The 13,310-nt window shown below is 47.0% G+C and overlaps 1 protein-coding gene across 1 annotated transcript in view; it reads right to left on the bottom strand.

The window, feature by feature from the left end:
- The window catches only part of SLC7A5 (solute carrier family 7 member 5), a 38,137-nt gene extending 35,842 nt beyond the window's left edge, over window positions 1-2,295 (bottom strand). Inside the window, exon 1 of the mRNA XM_045818991.1 lies at window positions 1,743-2,295. Within this exon, the coding sequence (XP_045674947.1) occupies window positions 1,743-2,271 (529 nt within the window). The 5' untranslated portion in view covers window positions 2,272-2,295. The remainder of the gene's footprint in view (window positions 1-1,742) is intronic.
- Between the last annotated feature and the right edge of the window lie 11,015 nt (window positions 2,296-13,310).

The following is a 13,310-nucleotide window of genomic DNA, read 5'->3' as shown; positions in this document are numbered from 1 at the left end:
CAGTTGGGGATGTGCAAGAGGCAACTGACATATGTATATCACACATGGACATTTCTTTCCCTTTGTTTCTCGCTCCCTTCCCCTCTCTCTAAAAGAAAATATATAAAATCCTAAAAGAAATAAAATAATTAATTAAAAAACCGGCCCCCATAGCACAGCGAGACAGACACAGGAAACTCAGTGCACGTGCCCCACAAACCCAGCAGAACCAGCAGGTGGGCCAGGCAGAAGCCACTTCCCGTAACTCCACGGCTAGGACTCAAAACCGTGATGTACTCTGCTATTTCTGTACTTAAATGCATGGCCGAGATTTGGGCAAATCTTCAAATTAGGTGGCAGGTCTGAAAGCAGGACACTTCCATCTTGCAAGCCTCCTTCGAGGTTGGCCAAGAGGTAGGGGGAAAAACTGCCCATAGCTGAAAAGAAATGAAAATCACATGGCATTTGCTACAGATAACTTGTTTTCTGAGACCCGATAAGAAAACTGTTCTGCAGAGCAGCCATTTCCCCCAGCCTGGTTCCCTCTCAGGTGAAACACGTACTAGGCCCATGCCCATCGACACACTAACACTGTAGTGTGGAGGGGACACTGGTCCAGGGAAGGGGAGCTCGGCCTGACCACCACTGGACTGCCATGCTAGGTCCAAGCCAAAACAGAGATTACGTCCTATGATCGCCTCAGAGACCTTTCCCAATGCCTCAGATTTGTTTGTTCCTGGAACAGGCCTCTGCCCTGTTCTGGGCAAGTATGTAACATATTTCCCTCTTATCTGAGGCGGGTCACACCCAAGTTCCCCAATCACCCTACCCTGTCCTATACAATTCCTTAGTACTGGCCAGGTGGCACCGATGATAGCCATGTTGTCTTGCCAATGCCCAAGATGTACCTCCTATGGGAAGTTCCCTTCATAAACTCTCACTGTAATGCTATCATCAGCCTTTCTTCGGTCTCTGATCCCCGGGAAATTTTACGTAACATGCATCCACCAACACACCAGGACCATGCCCACGAACCAGTGGGACTAAGACCATCAACACACTGGGACCATGCCCACGGCATACTAATACCTTGTCCACCAACATGCTAGGACCGTGTCTACCAATACACTAGCACAGTGCCCAACACTGGGACTATGGCTAATGGCTGTCAGCACAGCGTGGGGCCCCCAGTCCTACCCAATACAAACATTTAATCTATGGTGAGGTACCTTTCTTTTACTACTCAAAGCAATCTTCGGGGGATTGGACACTGCTCCCCACACACAATTGTATTACTGTGTCTTTTGGTTTGTTTGTTTGCTTTTTTTGTTGTTGTTGTGAGTCAGCCTCTACTGATTCCTGATAAGCTAGCTGGTTTGAAGAGGAAAATGAATGGGAAAAAAATTAACTACAATTTATCTCCAGAAGCAGCACCTGGGGAGCTCAGACAAGAAATTCGGATAGGGTTACCCTGGGGAAGGGGACCGCCCACAAGACGCGTGGGACAGGAACTCTGCTGTACTGCGGATTTTCCAAAATGACGTTTAAAATGAATGGATGAATGAAACGCACGTGGGTTCTGAGGCAAGTAACCTTAGCCTAGAGCCGCGGGGATGGTCTAGGGATGCAAAATGGCATTGGGGTGCGGGGATGGACAGAATACGAAGACAGCAGGGGGTTCAGGAGATGCCCCAGGGGTGCGGGATGGCCCGGGGACGCCCCCCACCCCCGCCACCTAGGCCAGGTTCCGTGCCGATACTCACGCACGCAGAGGCAGGCCACGAGCTTAGCGGCCTCCTCCGGCACCGGGCAGGCAGGGAAGAGCGGCTTGAGCAGGTAGGTGGCGAAGACGAGCGCCACGATGTACTGCGAGGAGGGTCGGATGATAAGCAGCTCTATCCAGAGCTTGAGGAAGGCGGGCAGCGAGCCGTAGACCTCCAGCATGTAGGCATAGTCACCGCCGGATTTGGAGATGGTGGTGCCCAGTTCGGCGTAGCAGAGAGCGCCCACAATGGAGAAGACACCACACACGGCCCACACCACCAGCGACAGCCCGGGTGAGCCGGCCTCCTTGAGAACACCGGTAGGTGTGACGAAGATGCCGGAGCCGATGATGGTGCCTACGATGATGGCCACTCCGTTCACTAGCGTAATGTTCCTCTGTAGAGTCACACCCTCGCTTTCCAAGCCCTCCGCGCGCCGCGCCTCCAGCATCTGTTCTCGTGCTTGCAGTTCCTCCTCTGCCGCCGCAGGGGCCGCCGACGAGCGTCGCTTAGGGCCCACGCCCACCATAGTGCCGGGACGTACCGCACTCGCTCGACCAAGATGTCAATGAAAAATCCAGCTGCTCCGTGCTTTTTATAATTCTCTGACCCCGCCTCGGCCCCAGCCCCGCCCCGCCCCGCCCCGCCTCGGCTGCGCCCCCTGGTGCCTACATAGAGTCAGAGTCAGCTCGCTCTCTGATTACCCCACTTCACAGGTTCCCCAAGGTGCAATTCAGTGACTATGCCCCACAGATCCTTAAGATAGATATGGGCTACCCGTGGTTCAGCCCTAGTATACCTGTGGTTCCCTATGCGACCCCGGCCCCCCCGCCCCCCCGCCCCCTTTGGTCCCAGACTGGCAGCAGGCGGTGCAGCAGGGCCTACTCGCGGCCACAGCGGAGGAATGGTGGGATCTGAGGTGACTCTGGGGCTCAGAGAAGGCCTGCCTATCCCCTGAAGGGCGCCCCGGCTCAGTGGGGAGCGGGCCTTCTTTCTATGGATTGGCTTAATAGGGTCTCCCACTGTCCTGGGAAGAAGAAGAGGATCAAAACGACCCCTTCTAGGGGAAGCTCGTGGTTCAGCTGGGGCCTGGGGTATGGAATCAGATTTCAGTAGTGAACCAGATTTCTGAAGGTATATGCTGGTCTCATTTCTGAGCACAGAAGTTCCCATTTATCCCAAAGGGAATCTCCCTGCCCCTGGGAGAAATGGGAAAGAACAACATTCAGAGCAGCTTTCGGGGGCACACACTTTGAAAAGCGGTGACAGGCTTTTGGGAAACCAGATATAAACTCAGCATAAACTCAGTTCAATTGACAGAGGAGAACCTTGAATACTCCGCCCAAAAATCTAGCTTGGAAATTCAAGGAATTTTAAAGGCAGGCTGCAGGTAAAGGGGCTTTGACCTGTTCTTGAAGAATGTGAGAGGTGCCTTAGGTAAGAAGGGCAGCCTGGTAGTCAGAGAGGAATGCCCAGTCACTGCCCGCCTGGAAGATGTTGAGGTAATACAACAATCCCTGCACTCTTCTCACTGTCCTTTCAGAGGGTGTGTGCTGCGGGGCAGGAGGCTGGCCTGCAAAGGCCAAGCAGACTTACAGAGCCCTGACTGGGTACCAAGCACTGTGCTGAGCCCTCGGAAACTATTAAATAATAGGGTAGGTGCTATTATTAGAGCCGTTTGTAGAGGAGGAAACTGAGGCTTAGTGCAGTGATATAACTGACCAGTAAGTGAGCTGGAACCCCAGCCTTCTAACGACCCCCGACACCTATGTGTACTTTTACAAGGTGGCAGTCATTCTGCCACCCTTTCCTGTAGTGGCATCATTTGGCAAAGCTCTAAGGCCAGGTCCCAAGCACCTCTGTCTGGGTTCACACAGCCAACACCTGCAGGGTGTATCCCCTGTGCCCGCCACCGCACCAGGACCCAGACACACAGCAGTGAATGCCACCTCCAGTAAGAGAGAGAGGCAATCAACAATCACACACAGAAATGTAAAATTACAGCCGTGATGGCTAAGGGGGCTTCAAGGGCCCAGAGAGCCCATTTGAAGGAACCTGCTTTCCTCGAGTGACAATTAACTGCAGGAGATCTTAACAACCTGAAGGGTGACAACATCCCCGGACAATTTTCAAGATCTCACAGAATCCCAAGATCTCACTGCTTCACCACTGCTGTCGTCTGGTTGTCATATAATGGAAAGAGTGCCATCTACTGGTGATCAGTAAGGAGCTTTTTGTTCAGATACAGATTCTTAGCCCTGACAAGTAATTTATTGGAAGTTGTGTCATTTATTCTCATCGAGGCTGGAGAGGAGAATATCTGGAATACTTCTGTAGGGGAAAATTTGGGAGTTTCTGTTGAATGCTTTAAAACCATGTGTCCTGTCTAGCCAATAATTTCACTTTTAGGAATTTCTCTAAGGAAATAAGTGTGCTGTGTTTTGGCTATGTACATGATTGCTTATTACAGCTTTAAAATGTAATAGCCAACATTGGAAATAAACCAAACATCCAACAGCTTTGCTTTGGTAAATGTTGCTATATCCACATGATAGAATGCAGTACAATCATTAAAAATCAAGATGTAAAATAATCTTTGCTGAAAAAATATGTCCATGATATATCATGAGTGAAACAATAGGGTATAACACTCCGGGGCTCCATTTGGTGGACTCTTGGGGTCCCTTGGCTGAACTAGGACCTACCTCCTGTCCATTTTTTGAGATCTGGGAAAGCTGCCATTGAACTGAAGTGGTGAAGGCAAAGTCTGCTCAACCACACCAGCCAGGAGCATTCAGGCTGGGATGCTGCTGGCCTCAGGGACGGCCACCACTGTGACCGTTATTCCCGTCTCCCTGTCACTCACTCGCTCGGGTCTTTTTCTGCAGGGTTTCATACAAGAGAGAAGTGGTGAGAGTCCTTTTTCTCGCTTCTAAATTTAGATTGGCAGAAAAATATTTATGAAGCTAATTCTTGGGCCTCTTGACTTTTGGGTTTTCTTTATTGATCTTTTTCTACAGAGATGGTCTTTTTTTTTCCTCCCCTGTGTCAATGCCTTTTACGTTGTTTGTGATAAGAAGGAGGTTCTACAGGAAGAGGACACAGGCAGAGACGCCTGTAAGCCTGTTGTTCGAGCCGGCCTCCTAGACTGGGGAGTTAAGTGGTTCTCCCTAGACTAATGCCTTTCAGGCAAGCTTTGCTGTGAGTCCCTATAAAAACTGGATGAGGTGGGGTGTTTTTTTTCATCTTGTTCTATATTGTAAGACCTGGGCTTAGTGACCAGTGAAAATATTTTCTGCACCATCTGGAAGGTGCACTTACGGGTGCACCTGGTGGCCAGTGGAATACAGCGGGGCTCCAAGTGCCTCTTTGTCCAGCTGTGCCATCTCTTGGGGGAGTTTTTCATAAGGGATCCCAGGCCATTAGGGGCCTGTGTTGTCTAAACCACTGTTAGTTGCAAGTGCTGGAAAAATCTCATTCTAGGAGCGCCTGCCCGGTGCCACAAGTTAGCAGGTTTGTGGCTGGAGACCCGAGACACTGCACCCACAACGACACTATCCTTGTAGCCTAGGTAACGAAGGTCTGTGCTTTCTCTGATTTTCTTTGGGAGTAAATTCTTAGATCACAGGGACTACACTATGAGCCCACTCCAGGGACACCTTTAATGTACATGGTAATAATTTACTCTAAGCCTGAGAAGGTAACCTCAGGTCTTTCCATTAAAAGGCTTATTGGAATGAGTGGATATTGGAATAAATATACTGATGAGGATCCTACCTGTCAATGACCAGAAGGCAGATTTTTGAATTAGAGAAACGTCTTTTTAAGATTTTATTTTTATTTATTTTTAGAGAGAGGGGAAGAGGAGCAGAAAGGGAGAGAAACATCAATTGATTGCTTCTTGCAGATCCCCAATTGGGAACCTGGCCTGCAACCCAAGTATGCACCCTGACTGGGAATCGAACTGGCAACCTTTTGTAGGAGGGTGCAGCCAGAGGGTCCCCAAAAGAAGGATTTGTAATGGGGTTCAGAACTCAAGGTGTCCAGGAAATATTAGACAGATATATAGGATGTCCTCACCCTCCACCACAGGTGTGAGTTGGGGAAGGGACACATGGAGCAGGGCCATTCAGAGCTAATTTGCATAGCAACTAACCTTTGCCCCTAAACTCTGGTGTGGTTATTTAACATGTCTATAACCTTTAACTGGTTGCATAGATATGTTAAATAGCTGTAGCCATGCTCTGAGCCTGGGGGATGGAAGGAACTTCCCCATCCAGACATAACTAGGGGGCAGGTCCCCCCTAGTTACAGCGCCTGCGTGAGAGCTTGGAGCTGATTGGCTCCACGACCTGGGGCCACCCCTGCGCAGACTCATGGTGGATCCCAGTAAAGCTGGACTGATATTTAAACCCAGACTTGGCGGCCATTGAAGAGAGAACCATGCGGTTTTGGTTGAGTGGAGACTCCTGTAGCCATGTGAGGAGAGGGACCATGCAGCTGTAAAAGTGAGGAGAACCACATGCTTTGGCCAGAGAGGGGGGGACACTCCCCCCCCCAACGTACCCATGAGAAGAATCACCATGCAGCTTTAGCAGAGAACCACCACGCGGCTTTAGCTGAAGATCCCGGCAACATGGCCGATGATGCTGGGAACCCAGGGAGGTCTATCAGCTGAGCATGGATTATTCGGAAGAACTGGGGGCTGCCTGAGCTAGGACTTCTATTTCTTTCCCTGAGATACGGTACCCCAGACTGGGCAAAGGGGGGAAGGAAGGACTGTGTGTGTGTTTGTGGGTGTTTTAAGGGACTTTGACAAAGACATTAAGTCATTACTCTTAAATCTGTATAACTTGAATAAATAATTCCTTTCCTTTTCACCAATCCCTAACATGGAGAGCTATAATTCTCTGGCAATGGGAAAGGTGAACCTAGTACAGGGGAACCCCAGGAGAAATGGGGGTCAATTTGGTAGCATTGTGGGACCCTCTTCCCTGGTGGCCAATCGGGGAGGATCATGGGAAACCACATGTGCAGTAGCTTTAAAGTAATGCAACTATTTGTACATACTCAGTAAAAGCCCACCAAAACTAGCCAGGAAGGATCTGCCCTATAAGCATAAAGTCCCTCCAGCCCATGAAGTCAATCTCTGCTTGGAGTTGGTCTGCTCCCATGTTCTCTTCTATGAACTCTGGGTGTTCGGTTCAATTCTTTGTCCCGATCACTAAGAACCTGGTTACCTGTGCCCACCTGTGACACCAGCATCTCTAGTCATGCATCACACTGGATTCAATCGTTGCACTTTCTGGTTCAGGTTGAAATCCCGGATCACAATTTAAGTCATCTGTTCTGTTTGGGTACCGTCTGTTTGGAGCTCCGTTGAGCTCTATCTGGTAATATGCGGGGGGAACCCTCTATTCTGAAAAACAGCCTGCTGGGTGGGTTCTGGTAAATTGATCGACGTATCAGCATATATCAAAAGTGTATGTTGTTTTATTGTAGTACTGTTCTGTTTGTGTCCTGTATAATTTAGACTCAGGAGAGCGCTGGTCACTGAATGGGTCTTTAAATTACTGTATTATACTGTAACTAGAGTTGTTTTGTCAAAATCAGGGAAGTAGGACAAATTGCCTTATCTAGAAGTTTTTGGGTTTACATGATAAAGATGCATGCAGAGTTAAAAAAAAAAAGGAAAGTCGGTTAATGGCTCAGAGAAAAGAATTTACATATGAAAGATAGAAGGTCAGAGGAGAGGGGCCTGGAAGATCTAGGTATTAAGACCAATGCAGGCTGGTCAGAGTTCCTGCAGCCCCAGTGGATCCACTCCTGTGAGTGAAATGGGAAAACTTCACCTGAATTGGCATCGCTATCTTAAATCGGTCAAGAAATCAGATTCGGTGGAGGAAAAGCCCCTATGAGGCAGGGCAATATCCTTTTCGGAGACTTCTTTCTGTTAGAGTAAGGCCAGAAGGCCAGTCTGCTAGATGTTATCTGGCACATACTCCATTTTGTACATTGGATCTGTTAAACTGGAAAAGCTCAAACCCTTCTTAGGGACATAACCCTGCTAAAATGACTGATTTGATCGCGCCAGTTTTTGCCACTTATCATCTCAATTGGGCAGACATAGGAGCCTTGTTGAGTTCTTTGCTTCAGTAAGGGGGATGAGCAGAGGCTGGTGTTGGATAAGGCAAATGAAGAGGCTTGGAGGTTAAGCCAAGAAAATCCAGATGGGGCTCTGGGCCTTCCCAGGTCAATACCTGTCACTGAGCCCAACTGGGACCCTTAAGGGGATGGCCTTTCTCTGTTAGAGCATTATAAAAGATGCCTCCTTGAGGGAATGGGAAAGGCATCCCTGAACAGAAAGTCTAAGTAAGTGCAGGCTGTGCAGCAAAAGTCCACAGAGGACTCTTCCCAACACTAAGAAACAGTTAAGGAGATTCCCGAGGATGGCAAGTGACTGCTGCATTTGAATTCCAAGCTTTGGGCTCACTGCTAATCCACTGTGTGAGGCTCTGGAGAGACCAGAATATAGCCCTTTAGAGTGGACAAAGGAGCGCACTCAGGTTTTTGAGTCTCTGAAAAGTGCACCTGGCTTCAGCACCAGCCTTGGGGCTTTCAAGCCTACTGGAGCCCTTTCAATGATATGTGTGTGAGAAACAGGGTGTTGCCCTAGGATTCCTCACGCAAATGCTTAGTGACATTTGCAATCCATCGCATAATTGTCAAGGATATTAAACCACACTGTCCAGGAGTGGCCAGCCTGCTTGAGAGTGGCAACCACCTGCGAGCTCTTGGAGGAAACTGAAAAAGTTTGCCTTGGGCAGCCTATGCCAGTTATGTGTCAAAGCAAGTGTTGAGCCTGCTGGAGCAAAAGGGAAATATGTGGCTGACTGCTGAAAGAAGGGGCAGGTACCAAGCCCTTTCTTCTCGACAATCCCAATGTCTCCCTCAAAACTGTAAGTAAAGTAATTCCTGCCTTTTTCTCCCACACCCTAACTCGGCTGCACTAATACATGACTGTGCTGAAATAACTGATGAAATGTATTCTAGCAGAATTGATTTACAAAACCATCCTGTAGAAGAAGCAGACAGGACTCTCTGTACAGATGGAAGCAGTTATATGGACAAAGGAAGCAGAGAAGCTGGATATGCAATTGTGACTTCAAGGAATAGTGGAGGCCAAGGCCTTGCTGCCAGGAACCTCTGCCCAGAAGGCTAAACTGGCTGCATTGACAAGGGTGCTGGAATTGTCTCATGGAAAGAGAGTGAATGTGTGTATCAACTCAAGGTAAGCTTTTTGATTTTGCATGCACATGGTTCCATCTGAGAAAACAAAAGACTGTTAACCTCCAATAAAAAGGAAATTAAGCATGCAGCCAAAATTATAAAGTTATTAGAAGCTGTCCAGGCACCCTTACATATGGCAGTCATGCACTGCCCGGGGCATCAAAGAGAGGGAACTAAAGTGTCTAGAGAAAGCAATCTGGCTAAACGGGCAACAAAAGAGGCTGCTAAAGGAATATTTATGATGCCATTAGTACTTGTTCTGGACTTGTCAAAATTTGACCCTGAATATTTGACTGCAGACTTAGAAAAAGTTAAGGAATGGAGTTTTAATGAAGAAGGTCCTGATAGCCAATAGAAAAGAATAAGAAAGAAGCTATACTGTTTTCCTGAACATTTAGTAGAGCCAATCATAAAGCATTTGCACAAGGCCACGCACTGTGGAAAAGACTCATCAACCACCTATGTCAACTGTGGCTCACAGGTTCTGGAATTTCTAAAGCAATAAGAAAAATAACTGCTAGATGTGTTGTATGCCAAAAGAACAACCCCAAAACAGAACCCCACCAAAAGAAAGAAAGAAAGCAATATTAAGGACAGTGCCCATTCGAGGACTGGCAAATAGACTTTACCCAGATGCCAAAGCTCCGAGGGTGGAAATATTTGTTAACCTTTGTGGACACCTTTTCAGGATGGGTAGAAGCCTATCCCACTAGAACAGAGAAATCTTCAGAAGTAGTAAAAACATTATTAGAGGAAATAATCCCTCGCTTTGGTCTCCCTGACAGCATTCAGAGCAATAATGGACTCGCTTTTGTTTCAGAAATCACACAGAAGGTTAGTAAAATCCTAGGAATTAAGTGGAGACTCCATACAGCATGGAGACCCCAGGCTTCTGGGAAAGTAGAAAAGATGAGCCACACCTTGAAGAAAAATATAGCCAAAGTGTCAAAAGGCTCATCTTCATTGGGACCAAGCTTTACTTATTGCCCTGCTCAGGATAAAGGTGGCTCCTCAAAGTGGGATTCAGTTGAGTCCCTATAAAATTGTGTACAGATAGCCATTTCAGGTCACAATTGGGGTGAAAGATATGTATATAGATAAAAATCTGAAGGTCAGAAAAAAAAATATGCAATATTTAAATCAGACCTTAGCTGTGATGAATAACTTTGCCTGTATTAGAGACTTCTCTCCCATAGGTCCACTGCATTCATTCAAATCAGGAGATAAGGTGCTGCTCAAGATTTGGAGGACAGGATCCCCAGAAAATCAACTAGAAGAAAAGTGGACTGGATCTTGGGATATTCTCCTCACCACCCCAACTGCAGTGAAGCTGGCAGGAATAAAACCTTAGATTCATCACACCAGAATAAAGAAAGCACAGGAAGATCTGAAAGTCATCTTTGAAAAACAGTGACTTATGTTCTCTTCATTACCTCCTGTTTGACCCCTTGTTATGGACAACTTATTCCATTCAAACAAGATGAAAACATCTGGGTATATTTGGGGAAAAATGTCCTAAATATTTCTGACTTTTGTCTTGCAGGAGGAACTTATGTAAAACAAACTATCACTTCATGTCTTATAGGTGTCTGTGCCCCTTTGGAAACCTTTAGAAACTATACTATGTTAGAGCATATTGAAAAGAAAATGGCCTACTCTGACATTTATAATTGGGGACCAGTGGTAAATATAAAAGACAGGGAAATGTTTTCATTAAAGGTCGCTAATGTAACCCCAGCTAGAGAATATGTAATTTTTGTCAACTGCACTAAAAACTGTCTTGTGCTCTCAGCAGGTGTGAAGATGAAATGCACCACCACCAGTGATTATCTTATGCTTATGCCCATGTTAAGCTGCCAATAGGATGGTTCCTGATATGTGGAATGACAGTTTATTCTTATGTTTCAGCAAACAGCTCTGGGGGACCGTGCTCTCTGGGAAGACTGACGGTGTTTACACCTCAGAAGCCCCACTTAACCCGGGTTCGTCTCTCTTACACCTGATTGTATCAATGACTTACACCTTTTAGCCCTGCTGAATGTGTCCTTAATTATGTTTGTAATGTCAACCATGGTAACTTATTTAATGTAAAAATGAGTAGATTAGCCTGTGCTATGGTGAAAGCCTTAAATGCCACCTCTCAAGCTCTTAGTGCCATTAGTCAAGAACTAGGACAAGTCAGAAAAGCAGTACTGGAAAATCGTGCAGCTATAGACTACCTTCTTTTAAGACATAATTATGGATGTGAGAAATTTAAGGGACTCTGCTGTTTTAACCTAACTAATACTTCACAGCTTATAGAGCATAAAGTAAAGCAAATAAATGATGTGGTGTCCAATATAAAACAGGGAAAAGGATTCTTTGGCATTGATTGGTCTAAACTAACCTCCTGGCCGCCCAGCATATCTGGTCTTCGAGAAGCTTTTATTGTTTTTATCCTTGTCATTTTCTTCAGTATCATAGCTTGTTGTTGTATACAGTTTGCCCCCTTATGTAAGCCCACAGTTTTGTGTATTCCTAAAACCCCCGCTAAACAATTGAGTGTCCAGCAACAGGCACAGCAACAAAGTAAATACTTCCATAGGAAGCTGATCTCATAGAAATGAGATAGTTTAATACTAATGGTGGGGAATGATAGGGGCTTAAGACTTGGGAAAATTTAGCTTAAGGTAAATAGTCATAAATCTAGCAAGTAATGTGTAAAGTTTTTGTTTCAGTAACTACAGATAAGGCCCATCCTGGCGCCTGAGAATTAGCAGCTGACCTGGAGACATCTGTACCAGGAAAAAGCAAGTGACCACCCTTCCCCCCTTGGAGGCAACGGTTGAATTTCAAAGGCTTTTGCTGATACCTTGTTTGCCCTCCCCCAACCCCCTTATAAAAGATCTGGGCGGGAAAGAAAAAGATGGTTTGTTAGGTTATGAATCCGCCATCTTCTCGGATCGCAGGCCTTATAAATAAAGCGCCTATAGAAGATTCAATCACTGTCATTGCTTATTGGATTTGGTAGTGACAGGCAGCTTGAATGCCAATGTCTTTTCTGGTTACACTGCCAGCCCATGAGGTCAATATCTGGAGTTGGCCTGCTCCCATGTTCTCTGCTATAAACTCTGGGTGCTTGGTTCAATTCTTTGTCCCGATCACCAAGAACCTGGTTACCTGTGCCCACCTGTGACACTTTCAGTTTGCAGTCCAGTGCTCAATCCACTGAACCACACCAGCCAGGACTGAATTAGAGACACTTCTATATTTAAAATGAATTGTAGAAAGTTCTCATAATAAGCAACTGCCTTGTTGGTGTTTATGGGAAGATCAATTTGAAAAGAACACAGAAGCAGAACACCCAGTTTAAAAGAGTCTTTTTCCCCCACAACTCCCTGCCCCTGACTGCAGAGAATCTTCTGGTCTAAATGGCCCCCCACTGAAACCTAACTCCAGTTCCCCAGTCAGACCTCTTACACCCTAAGTATCCTCCAACCTCCCCAGAAGAGCTCCTAAATGCCCAGCTGCCTGTTTTAATTTCCCTTTTCTCACAAGAGTTACATAGGGTATCCAGGCCTGACCCCCAAGCTAAGAAGTGGCCTGGTGATTTGTATAAAAGCTGGACATCAGGAAAGGCAGAAAGACCCACTGCTGTCCCCTTTGATTTCTCCTGTGTCCCAGGCTTCATACACAGGCCTGCCCAGCTTCAGTGACTCGTGAGCAGCGTCCCTGGTGAATGCATCCTGTCCTCCCCTGCACCACCAAGAACACGTGTCCCCTTGTAACGGGGGCAGCCAAGAGGGGGCCCCAAATAGGGATTTGGAATGGGGTCCGGAACTCAAGGTATCCAGGAAATATTAGGATGTCCTCACCCCTCCCCTGCACAGGTGTGGATTGGGGGAAGGGACACAGGGAGCAAGCCATTCAGAGCTGTTTTGAATACCAACAGCCTTGCAGCTAACCTCTGGTGTGGTCATTTAACATACCTATAACCTTTAACTGGTTGCATAGATATGTTAAATAGCTGTGGCCATGCTCTGAGCCAGGGGAATGGAAGTAACTTCCCCATCCAGACATAACTGGGGGGCAGGTCCCCCCTAGTTACAGCGCCTGCGTGAGAGCTTGGAGCTGATTGGCTCCATGACATGGGGCCACCCCTGCGCAGACTCATCATGGAGCCTGGTAAAAGCTGGAGGACATTTAAACCCAGTCTTGGCACCATGGAAGAGAAGCACGCGGCTGGAGCCATGTAAGGAAGATCATACACTTTTGGTACAGGGGGACCCACCCCCTCGC

The sequence above is a fragment of the Phyllostomus hastatus genome, unplaced genomic scaffold, assembly GCF_019186645.2.
Source record: "Phyllostomus hastatus isolate PE091 unplaced genomic scaffold, TTU_PhHast_1.1 phas_scaffold_345, whole genome shotgun sequence".
Lineage (NCBI taxonomy): Eukaryota > Metazoa > Chordata > Mammalia > Chiroptera > Phyllostomidae > Phyllostomus > Phyllostomus hastatus.
The sequence above is the reverse complement of the archived record's forward strand: the minus strand, read 5'-3'. Positions and strand labels throughout refer to the sequence as shown.